General features: G+C 46.8%; 2 protein-coding genes across 2 annotated transcripts in view; both read right to left on the bottom strand.

The window, feature by feature from the left end:
• The window catches only part of LOC147027751 (AP-4 complex subunit beta-1-like), a 36,548-nt gene extending 34,682 nt beyond the window's left edge, over positions 1-1,866 (bottom strand). The window contains exon 1 of the mRNA XM_085877318.1: positions 1,731-1,866. The gene's annotated coding sequence lies outside the window, so the exon portion shown is untranslated. The remainder of the gene's footprint in view (positions 1-1,730) is intronic.
• Positions 1,867-13,898: 12,032 nt separating this feature from the next.
• Positions 13,899-22,635, bottom strand: part of LOC147027750 (rho guanine nucleotide exchange factor 3-like) — a 42,700-nt gene continuing 33,963 nt past the window's right edge. The window contains exon 11 of the mRNA XM_085877314.1: positions 13,899-14,399. Coding sequence (XP_085733440.1) covers positions 14,229-14,399 — 171 coding nt within the window. The 3' untranslated portion in view covers positions 13,899-14,228. The remainder of the gene's footprint in view (positions 14,400-22,635) is intronic.

The following is a 22,635-nucleotide window of genomic DNA, read 5'->3' as shown; positions in this document are numbered from 1 at the left end:
GCCGACCTGGGACGGATGACAGGCCGAGTTAAACCCACCTGGTATTAATTCAACAGATGAGCGAGATTTGAACTCGGACCCGAGGATCCAAAGCCTGCCACCCTAACCATTAAGCCAACACCAGGCTGCTGGAGGATCTAGGTCCACAAATGCAGTTTAACTCCAGTGGACTTTAGTTTAACTCCGGTGAAACCCAAGTCCGTGAGTCATTTCCACGACGGTGTAAATAGCGAGCTGCCAGGCAGGGAAGTGTCCTCACAATTGGTTAAAGCCTTCCTTTCCGCTCAGCTGGGGGAGGTGTGTGTGTGTGTGTGTGTGTGTGTGTGTGTGTGTGTGTGTGTGTGTGTGTGTGTGTGTGTGTGTGTGTGTGTGTGTGTGTGTGTGTGTGTGTGTGTGTGTGTGTGTGTGTGGGGGGGGTTAGAAACGAGTAACAAAAACCACGCCAACACAACTGCCATTGGTTGGACAAGTAAGTGGAACGTTCATGATGTAATGAGTACTAACAAATTGGCACCAATGAAACATACACTACAAGTAGCCCCTCCTCGATAGCTAACGACCAGAATTTGTCAACATAGGAAGAAAGCGATCGATAAGAAAAGTGTAAAACAATGAACAGTCCCAAAGTTTCAAGTTCCAAAAAAAAACTACAAAACGAGCCGGCCAATGGACTCGACGGCCAGACCGAGCGTTCCTCGCCGCCGGCACTTCAGGAACAGCTACGTTACAGCATTGTTGATACAAAATGAACCATTGGACAAAATCACAAGCTGGTCAAACACTCGTGTCGTGTACTTTTCCCATCATGAACTTTGTTCCATGTACTTGTCCAACCAATGGCAGGAGTGTAGTCGGCGTGGTTTTTTGTGATCTGGAATCGAACCAATCATTTTTCCCCAAACTACTATCGGGATCTTGCCCCCCCCACCCCACTCCACCCCACCCCACCCCACTCCACCCCACCCCACCCCACCCCACTCCACTCCACCCCACCCCACCCCACTCCACCCCACGCCACCTCACTCCACCCCACCCCACTCCACCCCACCTCACCCCACCCCACTCCACCCCACCCTACCCCACTCCACCCTACCCCACCCTACCCTACCCCACTCCACCCCACTCCACTCCACCCCACTCCACCCACCCCACCCCACTCCGCCCCGCCCCACTCCGCCCCACCCCACCCCGCCTCACCTCACCTCACCCACCCCACCCCACCCCACCTCACCCACCCCACCTCACCTCACCCACCCCACCTCACCCCACCTCACCCACCCCACCCCACCTCTCCCACCCCACCTCACCTCACCCCACCTCACCCCACCTCACCTCACCCCACCTCACCCCACCTCACCCCACCTCACCTCACCCCACCTCACCCCACCTCACCTCACCCCACCTCACCTCACCCCACCTCACCCCACCTCACCTCACCCCACCTCACCCCACTTCCTCGAGGTTGGACAAGTAAATGCCGACACTTCTGCCATTGGTTACACAAGTACATGGAACAAAGTTCATGATGGAAAAAGTACTAACAAGTCCTCATTAAGCTGGTTATTCCGTCTGCACTCAATTGGCGACTCTCGTGAAAGGTTTTTTTATTCATTTAAATTTTAAACATTCCCGAAAATGTTTCACACTTCACGTGAATCTCGTAATTAGAAAGTGTTTGTATTCTCGTCCAAGGAAGGTGTGCACGACGGGAGTGAGTGTGACATTCCCACCTGAGACACTATTTTCATCGGTGGGAAACAACCAACGGGAGGATCGGTCCTCACAAGTCGACTCAGCCAGGAAGTTTCGATCGGGCCGCGCAGTTCCTGTCTTCCTTCAAAACCAAATTCCATTTCCACCTCTCAAATGATTAATTCGGTTGAATATTAACGCTGAATAAATACATAAAACTTGGTGTGAGGGATTTTAAACGTTAACTCGTGAGGCGAAGGTGTTGAGGTCGCTGCTACGAACTACATTACCATGGCCGACATGTTGCGTGTAAATATAGTCATTGGAAAGGTATCGCAATCTTTTGTCAACAAGTTTCTTTTATACTCAACATATGCTTGTGGAAGAGCTAGGAGACGGAAGTCGGAAAGGATATATCGGAATGATTTCCGTGGTGACGAAACACGTTAATACAAACAAGCAGGTAAAGAACGAGTCTTGCAGGTGCAAAGATGAGGTCCGTGAGGATTGTTTTATGTATAACAACAAGGAGATAACAAGGAAATCCAACACAGGTGGAGGCCGTTCAGCCCATCATGCCTGCGCAAACACCACACCAACCCAAGATCATTTTATTTAACGAGTGCGGGCCGTAGGACAAAAAATAAATAAATAAAGAAGAATTGTGACGTCAATCGTGACGTCATAGCACCATATCCTGTCATTGGTTTGGTAAATAAATGACCATAACTTGGGAACCACTTGTCCGATTAATATCAAACCTTGAAAAGGCACATCCTCAGGTCCCCAGCAATATAGCTGGCAAGTTTCAATTAGATCGGACCAGTGGTTGTCGAGAAACAGCGGTCACAGACACACAGACACACAGACACACACACACACACACACACACACACACACACACACACACACACACACACACACACACACACACACAGAAACACACACAGAAACACACACACACACACACACACAGAGACACACACACACACACACACAGAGACACACGCAGTCACACCCACACACAGACACACACACACACACACACACACACACAGAGCCACACACACACACACACACACCCAGAGACACACACACACACACACAAACACACACACACAGACACACACACACACAGACACACAGAGACACACACACACACACACAGACACACACACACACACACACACACAGAGTCACACACACACACAGAGACACACACACACACACAGAAACACACTCACACAGACACACACACACACAGACACACACACACACACACACAGAGACACACACACACACACACACAGAGACACACACACACACACACACAGACACACAGAAACACACACACACAGACACACAGAAACACACAGACACACACACACACAGACACACACACACACACAGACACACAGAGACACACACACACACACACAGACACACACACATACACACACACACAGAGACACACACACACACACACAAACAGAAACACACACACACAGACACACATACACACAGGCACACACACACGCACACACAGTGACACACACACACACACACAGAGACACACACACACACACACAGAAACACACACACACAGACACACACACACACAGACACACACACACACACACACACACAGAGACACACACACACACACACACACACACACACACACGTCGGCCTTGCCATGATGACACGTCGGCCCCAAAGTAAGAATTCCCACGGGACAGATAACTCATCTCGACGACCTAAGTATGGTTTATACTCTTCTGAGTCTGGTATACGGGACCAATCACCAGTCATAACACAATGCTTAACTGCAGACAACACAGGATCTCTGTTTGACCACAATCTCACTTGAGTAGCAGTGACTGGAGAACTGTCTCTCAAACACATTCATAGCTAATACAACGTCAGCAGGTTGAGGAGTATTGTTACAATCAGTGATAGGTACCGACAGTCGACTCAATGCATCAGCACAATTCCCAGTGCCAGGCCTGTAACGAATAGTATAATTGTAACAAGACAGCATCAAGACCCTCCGCTGAACACGTGATGATGCATTGGTGTTGATTCCCTTGTTCTCTGTAAACAAGAAAGTGAGTGGTTTGTGGTCAGTTTCAAGCTCAAATTTACAACCAAACAAGTACTGATGCATCTTGGTTACCCCAAACACACAGCCTAATGCTTCTTTATCAACCATACCATTGGCTCTTTCAGCTTTGGTCAGGCTTCTGGAAGCACACGCAACAGGTTGAAACTTGCCCGACTCATTGGCTTGTTGAAACACACAGCCTTCCCCATATGCACTGGCATCACGCAACAATACAAGAAGCTTCCATGGATCATAATGAACAAGCGACTTGTTAGAACTTCCTTGAAGGCAACATCCTGGGCCTTGCCCCGAACCCAAGTTTTCCCTTTCAAAAGGAACTGATGCAGGGGTTCTAGCATCGTGCTCACCCGCGGCAAGAAACTGCCAAGATGGTTGAGGAAACCCAAAAAGGAACGCAATTGTGACACATTTTCTGGTTTGTGTGCGTTCTTGATTGCTTCGACTTTGGAATCACACGGCATGATCCCAGCGGCAATGACTCTTCTGTCGAGGAATCACACTTTGGGCGCCATAAACATACATTTTTCACGTTTTAGTCTCAGTCCGACTTTGTCCAAACGACGCAGGACTTCCTCCAGGTTACTCAGGTGTTCTGCAGTGTTGCAGCCTGTGATCAGGATGTCATCCTGGAGCAAGACAGTCTTTGGTACAGATTTCAATAGACTCTCCATGTTTCTCTGAAAGATGGCAGCTGCTGAACATATTCCAAAAGGACAACAATTGTAGATGAACAGCCCCTTGCGAGTGTTGATGCACATGAGTTTTCTTGATGCCTCATCCAGCTCTCGTGTCATGTAGATCCAACTTGGTGATGACTTTCCACCAACTAATGTCGAAAACATGTCATCCGCTTTGGGCAGTGGATACTGATCCTACATGGAATGGTAATTTATGGTCACCTTGTAGTCCCCGCAGATCCTCACTGTTCCATCACCTTTCATGACCGGAACAATCGGACTCGCCCATTCATTGAACTTAACAGGAGAGATGTGCCTCTCACTTTGGAGTATCTCAAGTTCACACTCGATCTTTTCCCTCACCAAGGAGGGAGCAGAGCTTTACAGTAGATGGGCTTCGCTTCCGAGTCCAGATGAATCTCAACTTTCATCTCCATGAAGGGGGATTCATTGAGCAATCTTCTTGACAGTATCTGCACTTGAAGAGTTCTGGCTTTTCGACGATATCTCCTTCAGGTTTTCAGCAGTTGTCATACACACCTGTGCAATCTTCACTGCTTTTCCTCGGTCAAGGTTGTCTTCTTGAGCAAGGAGTTTTCGGAAGATGACATCATGATTTACCCTGATCACAAAAAGTAGCGGAGCATCTCATCAAGCACAGCACCAAACTGATGCGGTTCTGCCAAACGGCACAGATCAGCGACAAAACGGGACATGTCCTGATTTTTCCGAGCATGTGTGTGTATAAAACTTGTACCTCGATATGGTTCAACCAGCTTTCGGGTTGAAGTGTAACTTGACGAGCTCACAGAGTTCTTATTGTGACTTGTCGGGAGGTCGCCATGGTGACAGCAAGTTTTTGATGAGTCCGAACACAGTCAACAACACAGCATGATGATGGACAACATCACCAGCAGCCGCCATGTTGTTAGCCACCAAATACTTGTCCAACCTCTCAACAAAATCCACCCACTCCTCCACATTGGAGTATTCATGGAAAATGCGGACAGTCGCCATCGAGACACGGATAGTTCTTTTCTTCATCACCACTTGCAATGTCGTGAAGTACAAACAATCAGACCGACCACGATGCACTCAACTTCACCAAAGTTTTATACTCAGCAATGATCTCGATTTCTGTCATGTGTCCATGCGCACACCACACTCACGTGTGTCCATGTGTCCATGCGCACACCACACTCACGTTGAACCCGATACTCACAAATGGCGGTACATCACAATTCTTCACTATGACACATTGTGATGTCACGTCCATTTTTGGGCTCCACCTCCGGTTGGGTGTCCCGAGTGTGTTTGCTTGGTGACCACTTCCAGAATAAGTTCCTGTTTGGATGCTCCACTTGCGTCTCTGAATCTCTCGATTTGCGATGGTATCAGGCTCGTGAAAACTTTGCAGTGGTGTTGAGGACCTGGATTGTGTGTTCGGGCTCAAGTATTGTGTTCTATTTTCATGGCGGCAGTTGCGGCATCGGGATTTTGAGTGGATTCAATCCGAGTTCAAATACCTGGGTTGACTTTTGCGAGAAACTGAATGAATATTTTTTCACCACTGGAATAGATGGTGCTGATGATGCACCTCGAAGGCACGCTATTCTGCTGAATGTGTGAGGGTCCCAGACCTGCAGCTTGATGAAAGATCTCTTGTCACATGCAAAACCCTGTGACCAGTCAAACACTGTATCGGTTGAGTTGGTGCAGAGGCACAACAAACCCAAGCTGAGCAAATTGTATCGAGGTATGAGTTTTATACACACCAAAGAAGTGCAGCTGATCTCAGATGTCTGGCTGAACATTGTGAGTTTGGCACAAAACTGGACGAGGTCTGGCAGAATATTGTGAGTTTGGCACAAAACTGGACGAGGTCTGGCAGAATATTGTGAGTTTGGCACAAAACTGGACGAGGTCTGGCAGAATATTGTGAGTTTGGCACAAAACTGGACGAGGTCTGGCAGAATATTGTGAGTTTGGCACAAAACTGGACGAGGTCTGGCAGAATATTGTGAGTTTGGCACAAAACTGGACGAGGTCTGGCAGAATATTGTGAGTTTGGCACAAAACTGGACGAGGTCTGGCAGAATATTGTGAGTTTGGCACAAAACTGGACGAGGTCTGGCAGAATATTGTGAGTTTGGCACAAAACTGGACGAGGTCTGGCAGAATATTGTGAGTTTGGCACAAAACTGGACGAGGTCTGGCAGAATATTGTGAGTTTGGTACAAAACTGGACGAGGTCTGGCAGAATATTGTGAGTTTGGCACAAAACTGGACGAGGTCTGGCAGAATATTGTGAGTTTGGCACAAAACTGGACGAGGTCTGGCAGAATATTGTGAGTTTGGCACAAAACTGGACGAGGTCTGGCAGAATATTGTGAGTTTGGCACAAAACTGGACGAGGTCTGGCAGAATATTGTGAGTTTGGCACAAAACTGGACGAGGTCTGGCAGAATATTGTGAGTTTGGCACAAAACTGGACGAGGTCTGGCAGAATATTGTGAGTTTGGCACAAAACTGGACGAGGTCTGGCAGAATATTGTGAGTTTGGCACAAAACTGGACGAGGTCTGGCAGAATATTGTGAGTTTGGCGCAAAACTGGACGAGGTCTGGCAGAATATTGTGAGTTTGGCACAAAACTGGACGAGGTCTGGCAGAATATTGTGAGTTTGGCACAAAACTGGACGAGGTCTGGCAGAATATTGTGAGTTTGGCACAAAACTGGACGAGGTCTGGCAGAATATTGTGAGTTTGGCACAAAACTGGACGAGGTCTGGCAGAATATTGTGAGTTTGGCGCAAAACTGGACGAGGTCTGGCAGAATATTGTGAGTTTGGCACAAAACTGGACGAGGTCTGGCAGAATATTGTGAGTTTGGCACAAAACTGGACGAGGTCTGGCAGAATATTGTGAGTTTGGCACAAAACTGGACGAGGTCTGGCAGAATATTGTGAGTTTGGCACAAAACTGGACGAGGTCTGGCAGAATATTGTGAGTTTGGCACAAAACTGGACGAGGTCTGGCAGAATATTGTGAGTTTGGCACAAAACTGGACGAGGTCTGGCAGAATATTGTGAGTTTGGCACAAAACTGGACGAGGTCTGGCAGAATATTGTGAGTTTGGCACAAAACTGGACGAGGTCTGGCAGAATATTGTGAGTTTCGCGCAAAACTAATTTGGTCCTGCTGAACATTGTGAGTTTTGCGCAAGACTGGACGAGGTCTGGCCAAACATTGTGAGTTTTGCGCAAGACTGGACGAGGTCTGGCGGAACATTGTGAGTTTCGCGCAAAACTGGACGACATCTGGCCAAACATTGTGAGCTTGGCACAAAACTGGACGAGGTCTGGCCGAACATTGTGAGTTTCACGCAAAACGAATTTGGTCCTGCCGAACATTGTGAGTTTTGCGCAAGACTGGACGACATCTGGCCAAACATTGTGAGTTTGGTGCAAGACTGAATGACACTTGGCTGAACATTGTTAGTCTAGATTTTGAATATAATGGAGGCAATTGGTTAAGCAGACAAAGACAGGTAGGCAAATCCTTAATGATGAACCGTCTTAAAAGTTAAAAGCCATTGAAGCACCAGTACATTCTTGTCTTGCTCTATGACGCTGCTACAGTACATACTCTATGATGCTGCTTGGAAATTTCTCTCGAGCAGAAAATCAACCCCAGTGCATGACATTTGGAATTCACTGCATTCAAAACTAGCCCTTCACTCCTATTTGATTTGACATCATCGAGAACTGCCTTCCTACCAAGATGACTTCATTGCAAACGGATGACATCAAGGCTCTGCAACCTTAAAGTTTATGGTTAAATTTGGGGTTGCATAATAGGCTGAAACTTTTGTGGCAGCTTCAAAATAATAATCTAGAACCCCATTTTTAACCTTCTGTGAGGACCTTCTTAGAGGCCATCTATTCATGACATACTAAAATGTGGTAGGGCTGGCAGGATGGCCTAGACCCTAGAGGGACGCACACTTTCCTCTAAGCTGTGTAGCCTGGCTTTTAATCTTGTCGGAACACCTCCATAGGTGTTTCACAGCCAGAGTGATTCATCAATATGCGTGCCATCCCTCAGATGGATGTTAAACTGGCCATCCAATCTACCAGCATTAGTTGGTGGATATTAAGGATCACACAGTGTCCACGAAGAATAGGCAAGCTATCGCCGGCACCATGAACTTCCTGAATCGGAGTGATGACCCAACCAGGATTGTAGCCTAATCACTGCTTTGGCAGCACAAACACTCTGCATGGGGCATTGGACATGATGATGATGTTGTTTACTGTATGCCTCAATATCTCCAAAGTTCTGAGCAAAATATGCAGTCTGAATTCATTGTGTGTGCAAACTTATGAAACTGCACCATGTTCAAAAAATAGGGCTACATATTGTAACTCAAATTTTGTCACATTCTTAATGGTGGGTCTGGAAAATGATTTTTGAAGGAGTTTACAGATTTTCCCAATAATTTACTAAGTTCACCATTTTGACACACTTCCGGTCACGTGAGCGGCATGGCCTCTGCAATCTCACCTCAGGACCCTGTCTTAATGTTGTAACTCAAATTTGGTAGTGTATAAGTGTTTTTTCTATTAAAAAAAACATTTGCCTGGACCTTTCAGTGAAAGCATTTAAGAATGAAAGCAGTTTAAATAAATAAAGCCCAACGCAGTATATTAATTGAATTAAAAAGCCTGAGTGCTCTTGCAAAATGCATAGCCTGCAAGATAAGATGTTACCTCCTGTCTCTGTCTCTGTTTGTGAGGCTACTCTGTGGGGCTGCGCTTTAGCAATGCAAAATGAAGAGCTTGTAAAATCTAACAGCAATTATTTGACATTAGAAAGTTTTGCATTAAACTTAAATCAGTATAAGTTTATACTTATTGAAGTAGTTGGTTTTTATTAGAAGCTATGTGGAATGTGAGAACATGTAAGGGAACTAGTTGCAACCTTTTTTGTACTCTTAATTCATTTTCTTTGTGTTCTCTAAATTGACAAGAACTATTTAGTTATATGATTAAGTTGCTTTTATATTCTGGTTTACTTTATATTTAAAAATAAATATATTTTAGTTCCAAAATGTGCCTGTTTTCTGTAGCTGGCTTTGGAAAGTGCTGAAGTGGTAATTATCCCTTCACAAGCGGCTGTGTATTTCATCATTGGATGTTGAGAAAGTTCTTTGTGCTTTTGAATTTTGCTGAGTTCATCCTCCGTAAGCAGTTTTGCTCAAATCGTCTCATTGCATCATTGTTTGCTTGAGTGTATAAAAAGGAACACTTGTTGAGCACTAAGAGAGGATTCAACCATTGATGGAGTGCCTCCATACGTATGTTTCAAGTGATTCAACCTTGTTAAATAAAGTATTACAAGAACCTGTGAGTTTTCTTCCATAGTTGCATTCTGACTGGTGGGTCTGGAGAGAAAGATTGTTGAAGGAATTTACTAAGTCTGCTATTTTGACCTACTTAGTCAAATGACCATAACGAGCTTTGCAATCCGCATCACTGGTCAGGAGCAGAATGTTGCTGCTAAATTTCAGCCAGATCAGCCCCAGCGGTTTGGCCGGAGAAATCGAAATAGGAGACACACAGATGGATGGACGGTGCACGATGACAATACCTTATCTGGAATTCCAATTACAGATAAGCTAAAATTATACTGTAGCTTAAAAATACTGCACAAGAGCTTAAGATGAGAATCAGGTCAGGTCAGGTATGGGAGCATGTGCCAGAACAGCGCGTCGCTGCGTCCACTTTCCACCAGTACTCCAGGGGCCTCCGTCTGGCCATCCCCCAGGCAGATGCCAGGCCCATCCCCATCTCCTTGAGATGATGGTCAACCTGCTGCAACCATGAGGCACGTGGTGGACCCACTGGCCTCCTCCACTCATGAGACTCCCTCGCTGAGAGAATCTGGTGAGCAGGATTAGCGTCAGGAAAACGAGCCACATGTCCATACAGCCGCAACTGACGCTCAAGGACTATGCAGGTAACAAATCTCATCCGAGTCTCTCAGCAACCGCTCGTTGGACACAAAATCCGACCAGCGATAGCCAAGGATTCTCCGAAGAGCTCTGGTACCAAAGGAATTAAGTCTCCGTCTCAGATCCTTGGTCAGAGTCCAAGTCTCGCATCCATAGAGCAAGACTGGAAGTACCAAGGACCTGAAGACTCGGACTTTCGTCCTCCCGCACAGGTACCGACAGCGCCACACCCCATGATCCAGTGAATGCATGACTCCCCAGGCCCGACCCAGACGTCTATTGACCTCTGACTCGCAGCCAGCAGAGACATCAATATCACTGCCAAGGTAAGTGAATCTCTCCACGACCTCAACATCCTCACCACAAACAGACACAGACAGGACAGCAGCATCCAAGATGTCACCGAAAGCCTGGATCTTAGTTTTGAGCCAAGAAACCCGTAATCCCAGTGGCTCCGACTCCTCATTCAGCACCTCGAGGGCCCCCAAGAGGGTGTCTAAAGTCTCCGCAAAGATGACTGCATCATCTGCAAAATGAAGGTCCGAGATCTTGACATTGCCAAACGATGCACCGCAACTTGATCTCTCCGACATCCTCCCTAGAATGCAGTCCATACAAGTGCTGAAAAGTGTGGGGGCAAGTACACATCCCTGATGAACTCCAGTAACAACTGGAAATAAGTCAGAGATGGTACCACCACACTTCACAGCACTCTCAGTACCAGAGTAGAGTTCAGACATCAGATCGATCAGTTTTGGTGGCACCCCACGAAGACCAAGAATCCTCCAGAGGACATCCCGATTCACTGAATCGAACGCTTTACAGAGATCAACATAGGCTGCAAACAGCCCCTGCCGAAACTCTCGTCTGCGTTCGATGAGGACACGAAGTGCAAGGATACGGTCAATCGTTGACCTCTTTGGTGTAAAGCCTGACTGCTCTGGACGCTGGTGCTCAAGCAGATGGTGGCGAACCCTATCGAGAATTATCCGAGCAAAGACCTTGCCCGGCACTGAGAGCAGCATCACCCCTCGGTAGTTGTTGCAGTCTTGGCGATCACCCTTCCCTTTCCAGAGAGGGACAACAAGGCCCCTCTTCCAATCAGTTGGGATGATGCCTGTGTTCCAGGCAGAGCACAAAACTGCATGCAACGACACGAGTGCAGCATTTCCACCAGCCTTGAGAACTTCAGCATGGATGCCACAGATCCCTGGAGCTTTGCCCCGCTTCAACCGGTTCACCGCAACCTGTGTTTCCACAAGCGAAGGTGGACCACAGTTGATTCGAGGGTCAGCAACAAGGATTGTAACACCCTTGACGTCCAACTCGACAGCTGGGGGACCAGCCTGGTACAACCGCTCAAGGTAACCGGCCCAGCGGGCCTTCACTTCAGACTCCTCTGTCAAGAGCCTACCACTCTCTGCTCGAACTGCAGTGCTCCGAGGGATGGGCTTGGATGAACGTAATGCGCGAATTCCCCTGTAAGCGGGACGAGAATCACCTGTCCACAGGTGATGCTCTACCCCCTCACAGATTCCTCGCACATAGGCCTCCTTGTCCACCCTCAGTGCACGTACAGTTTTACGCCTCAGCTCCGTGAACAGCTCAGCTCTGCCATTCAGCCTGGCCCTGCGACTCTGGTCAATGGTATCCAGTGTCCCTTGAGAGACAAAATTCTTCTTTGCCCTGCGGTGAGCTCCAAGGCATCCACCGGCAACATCAAGGACGGTGGTCTTGAAGGCGCTCCACAACTCTTCAGGACCCCCAAAGCACCCAGACCCCCCCCCCCAAGTGTCCACTCAGCCTGTTCGCAAACTCCTCAGCTACTCTCTCATCCCTGAGCTTGGCAACATCCAGCCTAGGCTGGGATGGTACCATTCTCCAGGATTTAAGGTGCAGCTTTAGAGTTGCTACAACAAGCCTGTGGTCAGTATTGAGGAACTGAGCACTCCGGTAGACCCTGCAGTTCTGGATCATCCTCCAACGACCGTCAATGAGGACATGGTCAATCTCCTTTGCCACACCGCCAGCGTTGGAATACCAAGTCCAGCGATGAGCTTGTGGGCGCTGAAACCATGAACCAGCCACCCTAAGTCCATGACTTCTTGCAAAGTCAAGGAACTTAGTGCTATTCTGGTTCATAGTTCCTGACTCCATGGGGACCAACACACACCTCATAACCGTCCCTATCAGTTCCAGTCGATGCATTGAAATCCCCCAAGACTAGAAGTGTATCTCGTCTGGGGCACTGATCAACCACAGACTCGAGTGTGGCGTAGAATGCATCCTTCACGGTGAGATCACTCGCCTCAGTCGGAGCATAAACAGAGACCAGGGAAATGATACCTAAGGAGTGACGAATCCTTAATCTCATAATACGCTCGTTGACCGGTGTTACCTCAATTATCATTGGGGTCAGCTTATTGGACACAGCTACAGCAACTCCTTGGGTATGGTAACCATCAGAGCGACCAGACCAATAGTAGGTGTAACCACCCACCATTATCTCGCCGCAATCCGGTCTCCGAACCTCAGAGAGAGCTGCAATCCCGATGTCCAAACGCTTGAGCTCAGATGATAGAGACAGGTGATCATCCTCTCTTAGGGATAGGACATTCCAGGCACCCACCCGAAGGGACCCCTCAGGTTAACCCAAGGAGACCGCCGTCTGGTGGACGACACCTCAGCACCACTCCGACACACTCTCCCGCAATCTGACCCAGGGATGTTACCCCGTGGTTTCCCTCCTATCATCAAAGATTGGGGGTCCCGAAGGCTTTGCCCCAATCCCGTCATCCGGTGAGCTGCCCTGCGAAGGGAAGCTGCACAGGAGGTACTCCCACAGAGTGGGTTTTCAGATTTTTTTGCGTTTTTGCGTTTTGCGGAATGAAGGGTTTTACGGTGGCCGGAGTGCAAATCCTGCCACCAACCTCCTGATAAAAAGTAACCCAACTGCAGGAGGACGTCCGCAGACACAGTTGGGCACTAGATAAGGATGGCCGTTGGCTCACAAGGAGCTCCTCCGCCCTTTGATGAGAATGGCTTTCTAAATAAAAATACTGAATGATGTTTTCAGGTCATAACTGCCTCACAATCATGATACCTCGGAGGTATCATACTCATCTTTGAGTTAACTAGTTTGGGTTCAATCCGCATTGTGGTGCACCTCATTATAAAATTGTTGGTCTGCTGCTCTGCAGGTAAACAGGTAAGTTACACTTTTCAGAGAGGCCATTAAGCCAGCTATCCTGTCTGCTAGCGCTGGTATATTTTGAAAAGAGCAAGACATTGTGTGTGGCATCATGACCAAATTCTAAATTCCGAACAAAAATCCACAAGGCCACTACATCAATAGCATAACCATACCTCAAGAATGATACAACCAGCAGACAAAATTCATAATTTAATCCCAGTCAAATGTACATTTACCAAGACAGGCATTTTTGAATTTTGTCAAGTCCATTTTATTCAAACTTAAAATTATGATAGTCCAAACATAAACACCTTGTAGAGTTTGTAATTTAAGCTTTTTCTCATTGGTTTTTAAAAAATCTCCCCTTCCTTCAATAGCTTTCAATTCTTCAAGAAGACAAACCAGGCTGCTCCACAAGTTCCAAGCTATTGTGATGCTGATATAAACAGTTAAAAGTGAATACAGTACAATCCACAATGTGGACAGGGTACACATGTGGTCATTTATATAAGTGATTTGTGATAAGATTATCGGGACTGGGACGCTTTTATATCAATAAACGAGCAAGACTGTGAAATTTCTTCCATCACGACATGGTCTTGCAGCCCTTCTTGCTCCTGTGAGGTCCCTGTCCCTTCCAGTTCTGTAATGAAGCTCAGACGATGCTCGCTTGTATCCATAACTGAGCATATATCTGACTGCAAATAAAAATGAAAAGTATAATTAAGATTTGTTATATTTTGAACACAAATCGGAACATGAATTGGAAAACAAACCTGCGGTTTAGTCGTACTTTGGCTCTGAATTTGACCTCATCGCACATGCACAGAGTAGCGAGATACTTGTTTTTAGTCTGCCTGTTTGTCTGGCAGTCAAACAAGATTGAAAGTTATTCCAAACAGAAAACTTACTCTTTTTAAGGATGTCATAAAGGACACAAACAACTGGCATGAATAACTAATGTAATGTGTGAAATAAGGTGATGTAATAGACGGTGCATCATTGGTGCTAAACTTCTGGAATATTTTTTATGTGACCTTTGACAATGATTATATTATTTCAATTGAATTGTATACCTGAACACTCTGTGGGGTAAGGTGTTCTATCAACCCTCTAGTTTCACAATGATCTGGATAATCAGCCCTCCTTTGGTTTTCTTTTCCCCTCGCATACAATGTATTGTAAGAGTCAAAGCCACAGCAACATGAACTTTATTTCAGGAAGTGAAATCTTCACAATCTAATTAATCTGCTGAATATATTGCAGTCCAGTCTTGACCAACATATGTGATTGACTTTGATGAGCAGTTACTTGTATACATCAGGCCCCCTAATTCCTGACCCGCGAAAAATCCGCGAATGTTGGGGAAAATCTCGCGGAAATGCAGGAAAATGCTGTGGAAATAGAAGAAAATCCATGAATATCGGGGTAAAATCCGTGAATGTCGGGGTGAAATCTGCGAGTGTCGGGGGGAAAATCCGTGAATGTCGGGGTAAAATCTGCGAGTGTTGGGGGTAAAATCCGTGAATGTCGGGGTAAAATCTGTGAGTGTTGGGGGCAAAATCCGTGAATGTCGGGGTAAAATCTGTGAGTATCAGGGGTAAAATCCGTGAATGTCGGGGTAAAATCTGTGAGTGTCGGGGGTAAAATCCGTGAATGTCGGGGTAAAATCTGCGAGTGTCGGGGGGAAAATCCGTGAATGTCGAGGTAAAATCTGTGAGTGTCGGGGGTAAAATCTGTGAATGTCGGGGTAAACTCCGTGAATGTAGGGGTAAAATCTACGAGTGTCGGGGGTAAAATCCGTGAATGTCGGGGTAAAATCTGCGAGTGTCGGGGGTAAAATCCGTGAATGTCGGGGTAAAATCTGCGAGTGTCCGGGGGAAAATCCGTGAATGTCAGGGTAAAATTTGCGAGTGTCGGGGGTAAAATCCGTGAATGTCGGGGTAAAATCTATGAGTGTCGGGGGTAAAATCCGTGAATATCAGGGTAAAATCTGTGAGTGTCGGGGGTAAAATCCATGAATGTGGGGATAAAATTTGCGAGTGTCGGGGGTAAAATCCGTGAATGTCGGGGTAAAATCTGCGAGTGTCGGGGGTAAAATCCGTGAATGTCGGGGTAAAATCTGTGAGTGTCGGGGGTAAAATCTGTGAATGTCGGGGTAAACTCCGTGAATGTCGGGGTAAAATCTGCGAGTGTCGGGGGTAAAATCCGTGAATGTCGGGGTGAAATCTGCGATTGTCGGCGGTAAAATCCGTGAATGTCGGGGTAAAATCTGCGAGTGTCGGGGGTAAAATCCGCGAGTGTCCGGGGGAAAATCCGTGAATGTCGGGGTAAAATTTGTGAGTGTCGGGGGGAAAATCCGTGAATGTCGGGGTAAAATTTGCGAGTGTCGGGGGTAAAATCCGTGAATGTCGGGGTAAAATCTACGAGTGTCGGGGGTAAAATCCGTGAATATCAGGGTAAAATCTGTGAGTGTCGGGGGTAAAATCCATGAATGTTGGGGTAAAATCTGCGAGTGTCGGGGGTAAAATCCGTGAATGTCGGGGTAAAATTTGCGAGTGTCGGGGGTAAAATCCGTGAATGTCAGGGTAAAATCTGCGAGTGTCCGGGGTAAACTCCGTGAATGTCGGGGTAAAATCTGCGAGTGTCGGGGGCAAAATCCGTGAATGTCGGGGTAAAATCTGTGAGTGTCGGGGGCAAAATCCGTGAATGTCGGGGTAAAATCTGCGAGTGTCGCGGGTAAAATCCGTGAATGTCGAGGTAAAATGTACGAGTGTCGGGGGGAAAATCTGTGAATGTCGGGGTAAAATTTGCAAGTGTCGGGGGGAAAATCTGTGAATGTCGGGGTAAAATCCGTGAATGTCGGGGTGAAATCCGCGAGTGTCGGGGGTAAAATCCGTGAATGTCGGGGTAAAATCTGCGCGTGTCGGGGGTAAAATCCGTGAATGTCGGGGTAAAATCTGCGAGTGTCCGGGGGAAAATCCGTGAATGTCAGGGTAAAATTTACGAGTGTCAGGGGGAAAATCCGTGAATGTCGGGGTAAAATTTGCGAGTGTCGGGGGTAAAATCCGTGAATGTCGGGGTAAAATCTACGAGTGTCGGGGGTAAAATCCGTGAATATCAGGGTAAAATCTGTGAGTGTCGGGGGTAAAATCCGTGAATGTCGGGGTAAAATTTGCGAGTGTCGGGGGTAAAATCCGTGAATGTCGGGGTAAAATCTGCGAGTGTCGGGGGTAAAATCTGTGAATGTCGGGGTAAAATCTGTGAGTGTCGGGGGTAAAATCTGTGAATGTCGGGGTAAACTCCGTGAATGTCGGGGTAAAATCTGCGAGTGTCGGGGGTAAAATCCGTGAATGTCGGGGTGAAATCTGCGAGTGTCGGGGTAAAATCCATGAATGTCGGGGTAAAATTTGCGAGTGTCGGGGGTAAAATCCGTGAATGTCGGGGTAAAATCTGCGAGTGTCCGGGGGAAAATCTGTGAATGTCGGGGTAAAATTTGCGAGTGTCGGGGGGAAAATCCGTGAATGTCGGGGTAAAATTTGCGAGTGTCGGGGGTAAAATCCGTGAATGTCAGGGTAAAATCTGCGAGTGTCCGGGGTAAACTCCGTGAATGTCGGGGTAAAATCTGCGAGTGTCGGGGGCAAAATCCGTGAATGTCGGGGTAAAATCTGTGAGTGTCGGGGGCAAAATCCGTGAATGTCGAGGTAAAATGTACGAGTGTCGGGGGGAAAATCTGTGAATGTCGGGGTAAAATTTGCAAGTGTCGGGGGGAAAATCTGTGAATGTCGGGGTAAAATCCGTGAATGTCGGGGTGAAATCCGCGAGTGTTGGGGGTAAAATCCGTGAATGTCGGGGTAAAATCTGCGAGTGTCGGGGGTAAAATCCGTGAATGTCGGGGTAAAATCTGCGAGTGTCCGGGGGAAAATCCGTGAATGTCAGGGTAAAATTTGCGAGTGTCAGGGGGAAAATCCGTGAATGTCGGGGTAAAATTTGCGAGTGTCGGGGTTAAAATCCGTGAATGTCGGGGTAAAATCTGCGAGTGTCGGGGGTAAAATCTGTGAATGTCGGGGTAAAATCTGTGAGTGTCGGGGGTAAAATCTGTGAATGTCGGGGTAAACTCCGTGAATGTCGGGGTAAAATCTGCGAGTGTCGGGGGTAAAATCCGTGAATGTCGGGGTGAAATCTGCGAGTGTCGGGGGTAAAATCCGTGAATGTCGGGGTAAAATCTGCGAGTGTCGGGGGTAAAATCCGTGAATGTCGGGGTAAAATCTGCGAGTGTCCGGGGGAAAATCTGTGAATGTCGGGGTAAAATTTGCGAGTGTCGGGGGGAAAATCCGTGAATGTCGGGGTAAAATTTGCGAGTGTCGGGGGTAAAATCCGTGAATGTCGGGTTAAAATCTACGAGTGTCGGGGGTAAAATCCGTGAATATCAGGGTGAAATCTGTGAGTGTCGGGGGTAAAATCCATGAATGTTGGGGTAAAATCTGCGAGTGTCGGGGGTAAAATCCGTGAATGTCGGGGTAAAATTTGCGAGTGTCGGGGGTAAAATCCGTGAATGTCAGGGTAAAATCTGCGAGTGTCCGGGGTAAACTCCGTGAATGTCGGGGTAAAATCTGCGAGTGTCGGGGGCAAAATCCGTGAATGTCGGGGTAAAATCTGCGAGTGTCGCGGGTAAAATCCGTGAATGTCGAGGTAAAATGTACGAGTGTCGGGGGGAAAATCTGTGAATGTCGGGGTAAAATTTGCAAGTGTCGGGGGGAAAATCTGTGAATGTCGGGGTAAAATCCGTGAATGTCGGGGTGAAATCTGCGAGTGTCGGGGGTAAAATCCGTGAATGTCGGGGTAAAATCTGTGAGTGTCGGGGGTAAAATCCGTGAATATCAGGGTGAAATCTGTGAGTGTCGGGGGTAAAATCCATGAATGTTGGGGTAAAATCTGCGAGTGTCGGGGGTAAAATCCGTGAATGTCGGGGTAAAATTTGCGAGTGTCGGGGGTAAAATCCGTGAATGTCAGGGTAAAATCTGCGAGTGTCCGGGGTAAACTCCGTGAATGTCGGGGTAAAATCTGCGAGTGTCGGGGGCAAAATCCGTGAATGTCGGGGTAAAATCTGCGAGTGTCGCGGGTAAAATCCGTGAATGTCGAGGTAAAATGTACGAGTGTCGGGGGGAAAATCTGTGAATGTCGGGGTAAAATTTGCAAGTGTCGGGGGGAAAATCTGTGAATGTCGGGGTAAAATCCGTGAATGTCGGGGTGAAATCTGCGAGTGTCGGGGGTAAAATCCGTGAATGTCGGGGTAAAATCTGTGAGTGTCGGGGGTAAAATCCTTGAATGTCGGGGTAAAATCTACGAGTGTCGGGGGTAAAATCCGTGAATGTCGGGGTAAAATCTGCGAGTGTCTGGGGGAAAATCCGTGAATGTCAGGGTAAAATTTGCGAGTGTCGGGGGGAAAATCCGTGAATGTCGGGGTAAAATTTGCGAGTGTCGGGGGTAAAATCCGTGAATGTCGGGGTAAAATCTACGAGTGTCAGGGGTAAAATCCGTGAATATCAGGGTAAAATCTGTGAGTGTCGGGGGTAAAATCCATGAATGTTGGGGTAAAATCTGCGAGTGTCGGGGGTAAAATCCGTGAATGTCGGGGTAAAATTTGCGAGTGTCGGGGGTAAAATCCGTGAATGTCGGGGTAAAATCTGCGAGTGTCGGGGGTAAAATCCGTGAATGTCGGGGTAAAATCTGCGAGTGTCAGGGGTAAAATCCGTGAATGTCGGGGTAAAATCTGTGAGTGTCGGGGGTAAAATCTGTGAATGTCTGGGGTAAACTCCGTGAATGTCGGGGTAAAATCTGCGAGTGTCGGGGGTAAAATCCGTGAATGTCGGGGTAAAATCTGTGAGTGTTGGGGGTAAAATCTGCGAGTGTCGGGGGTAAGATCCGTGAATGTCGGGGTAAAATCTGTGAGTGTCGGGGGGCAAAATCCGTGAATGTCGGCGTAAAATCTGCGAGTGTCGCGGGTAAAATCCGTGAATGTCGAGGTAAAATGTACGAGTGTCGGGGGGAAAATCCGTGAATGTCGGGGTAAAATTTGCAAGTGTCGGGTGGAAAATCTGTGAATGTCGGGGTAAACTCCGTGAATGTCGGGGTAAAATCTGCAAGTGTTGGGGGTAAAATCTGCAAGTGTCGGGGGTAAAATCCGTGAATGTCGGGGTAAAATCTGCGAGTGTCGGGGGTAAAATCCGTGAATGTTGGGGTAAAATCTGTGAGTGTCAGGGGTAAAATCCACGAATGTTTTGTCATTGTTACATCAAGGTGAGTTATCTGCGCATTGTTTGTGGGGGGATTTTTACGGGTGATGCTGTATTCGGATTTCGGCAACTGATAATAGATATGGTGAGCGATGTCATTGTGGAATTAGTCCGTATGTAGCTCGCTGCTAATTACACGAATAGATATGCTGAACCTTTCCATTCTTTAACTCACAGGACATGACCTCTTTCCTATCTACAGGTAGATTATGCTGAGCGTTTTTAAAGTGTAAAAGCTCAGATGGTGCTGTTTGTAGCAAGATGGTGATTTACACGAAGATGCGCTGAATGTTTCCATTGTGTAAAGTCCATATGTGGCGACCTGGCAATTATGGATACATCAATAGATGCTCTGTTAGTGTTTTCATTCTGTAAGTCATGGGGGATGGCGTTATGGGGAATGACGTGTTACACTGGTGAGACATCCTGCGAAACTATGTTTATGCCGCGAAGCTACAATACAGTAGGTACCGACCATGACCAGGAAGCAGGTCATATTCGCGGCTCGTGGAAGATATGTTTTAGAACTGTGTTATGCTCGCAGGTCGTGAAAAAAAAAAAACATCTCCACGAAAACCATGAATACGTGGCGCAAGTTCTCACGAATGTCGGAGCAAGTCACAAGTTATCAACCACGAATACATGGAACCCGCAAATGTTGGAACCCGCAAATGTTGGAACCACAAATGTTGGAACCACAAATGTTGGAACCACAAATGTTGGAACCACAAATGATAGAACCACAAATGTTGGGGTCTGGGTGTATTTGAGTTTAAGTGCCTTAAACAAGGAAAACACCTCGAGTTGAACAAAGACAAATTCTCCCATTTCTTGGGATTTATTTTTTTCCATTTCAAAGGCTTTGAGCTGAATATGAGGTTGAGAGTGAAAGAGATAAGTTTTTTTTTTTTTAAGTATTATATTGTTACAATATTTCACATGGAATATGATGTGGGGACTTACTGTCCAAAGTAGTTTAAAATAAACTGAATGGAGTCATCGATGCAGGTGCAGTTCCTTCAGAAAGTATTCACACCCCTCGACTTTCGTCACATTTTGTTGTGTTGCAGACTGAATTTAAAATGGATAAAATTAAAAATTTTTGGCACCGATCTGCAAAAAATACCCCATAATGACAAAGTGAAAATATGTTTTTAAAATTTTTTACAAATTAATTAAAAATGAAAATCTGAAACGTCTTGCATTTTGGAGTATTTTGTGTAGCTCGGTGACAAAAAAAAATTAAATTGAAATCCATTTTAAATTCAGGCTGACACAACGAAATGTGACAAAAGTCAAGAGGTGTGAATATTTTCTGAGGGCACTGTACAGGTACTGGACAAAAAAAATGGAATCACCTGGGTAAATGATGGACACCAAGTATATTGAAAGCAACTGCTTCCACACAGGTGTGACCCATGTGTTAATTCATTAAATAACATGTCAGCATGCTTAGGGTATGCCTGGTGTTAGCTTCATGGTTAGGATGGTGGGCTTGGGGTCCTTGGGTCCCGAGTTCAAATCCTGCTCAGCTGTTGAATTAATACCAGGTGTAGTTGACTCTGCCTGACATCCTGAGGTCGGAAAAATGAGTACCAGCTTGTTGGGATGATTGAGCGATTTGAGTATCCTGCGTTGGAATGGCAACCTGTCCAGGATTGTGCCCAATAGTCCAGGAGACCGTTTTGGCAGCACCGATGCTTTGTACAGAGTATGGTTCCAATGGATGGATACTTTGGGTCATGTTGAAAAATGATGCACAGGCCTGGTTGCCTATAATCATGGCAATAATGGCTGCAAGAGGAGACCTTGGTGACTTTCAAAGGGGGGGAAGGGGTGATTGTTGGGATGCATTTGTCAGGAGCTTCAGTGACAAAGACAGCTCAACTTGGTGATGTTTCACAAGCAACAGTGCCAAAGGTGATGTCGGCATGGAACTCCAAGGTAAAGACATCAGGAAAAGGCAACACTGGGCAGAAGAGCATACTCCAGGATCATGATATCCGTCCATTAATTTGAAGTGCAAGGCAAAGCATGCAAGCAACTGTAGATCAATTGACTGTAAATTTCAACCTGGGGTGTGAGCAGCCAGTTTCATCAGCAACCATCTGTCGAGAACTTCACAGAAAGTGCTTAGGGTCATGGAAATACCATGCCATAGTCGGGGTTGCAGTGCACAAACTGCTCATCACACTTGGCAATGCACGTTTGCAAGTCCAGTGGTGCAAAGAGCACAGGCAATGGACTACTGAGCAGTGGAGAAATGTGATTTGGTCAGATGAATCATCCTTCCCCATGTTCTCAACAAACAGAGGAATGCACATGTGGCGCCAACCTAAAGAACTCGACAACCTTGAGTGCTTGGTTCCAACAGTGAAGGGTTCTGGTGGTTCTGTAATGTTGTGGGGCACATTTTCCTGCTATGGTTTGGGTGCAATCATTCCCTTAGAAGGGTCAATTCCCAAGGTCAATGCCAATCGTTACTTAATGGTACCGAGTGATCATCTTCAGCCCATGTTGCTATATGTATTCTTTAATGTCCACATTATATTATACTGAGAGCGACAGGAAAGCAGGCTTAGCATTCCTTTCAAAGGATGAACACAGGGCTGGAAATGAATGCTGAATAAAATGATGA

This window comes from Eptatretus burgeri, chromosome 4, assembly GCF_056783735.1.
Source record: "Eptatretus burgeri isolate ZD-2024b chromosome 4, Ebu_testis_v1, whole genome shotgun sequence".
NCBI classification, from domain to species: Eukaryota; Metazoa; Chordata; class Myxini; order Myxiniformes; family Myxinidae; genus Eptatretus; species Eptatretus burgeri.
Note: the sequence above shows the minus strand (reverse complement) of the source record. Positions and strands in the feature narration are given on the sequence as shown.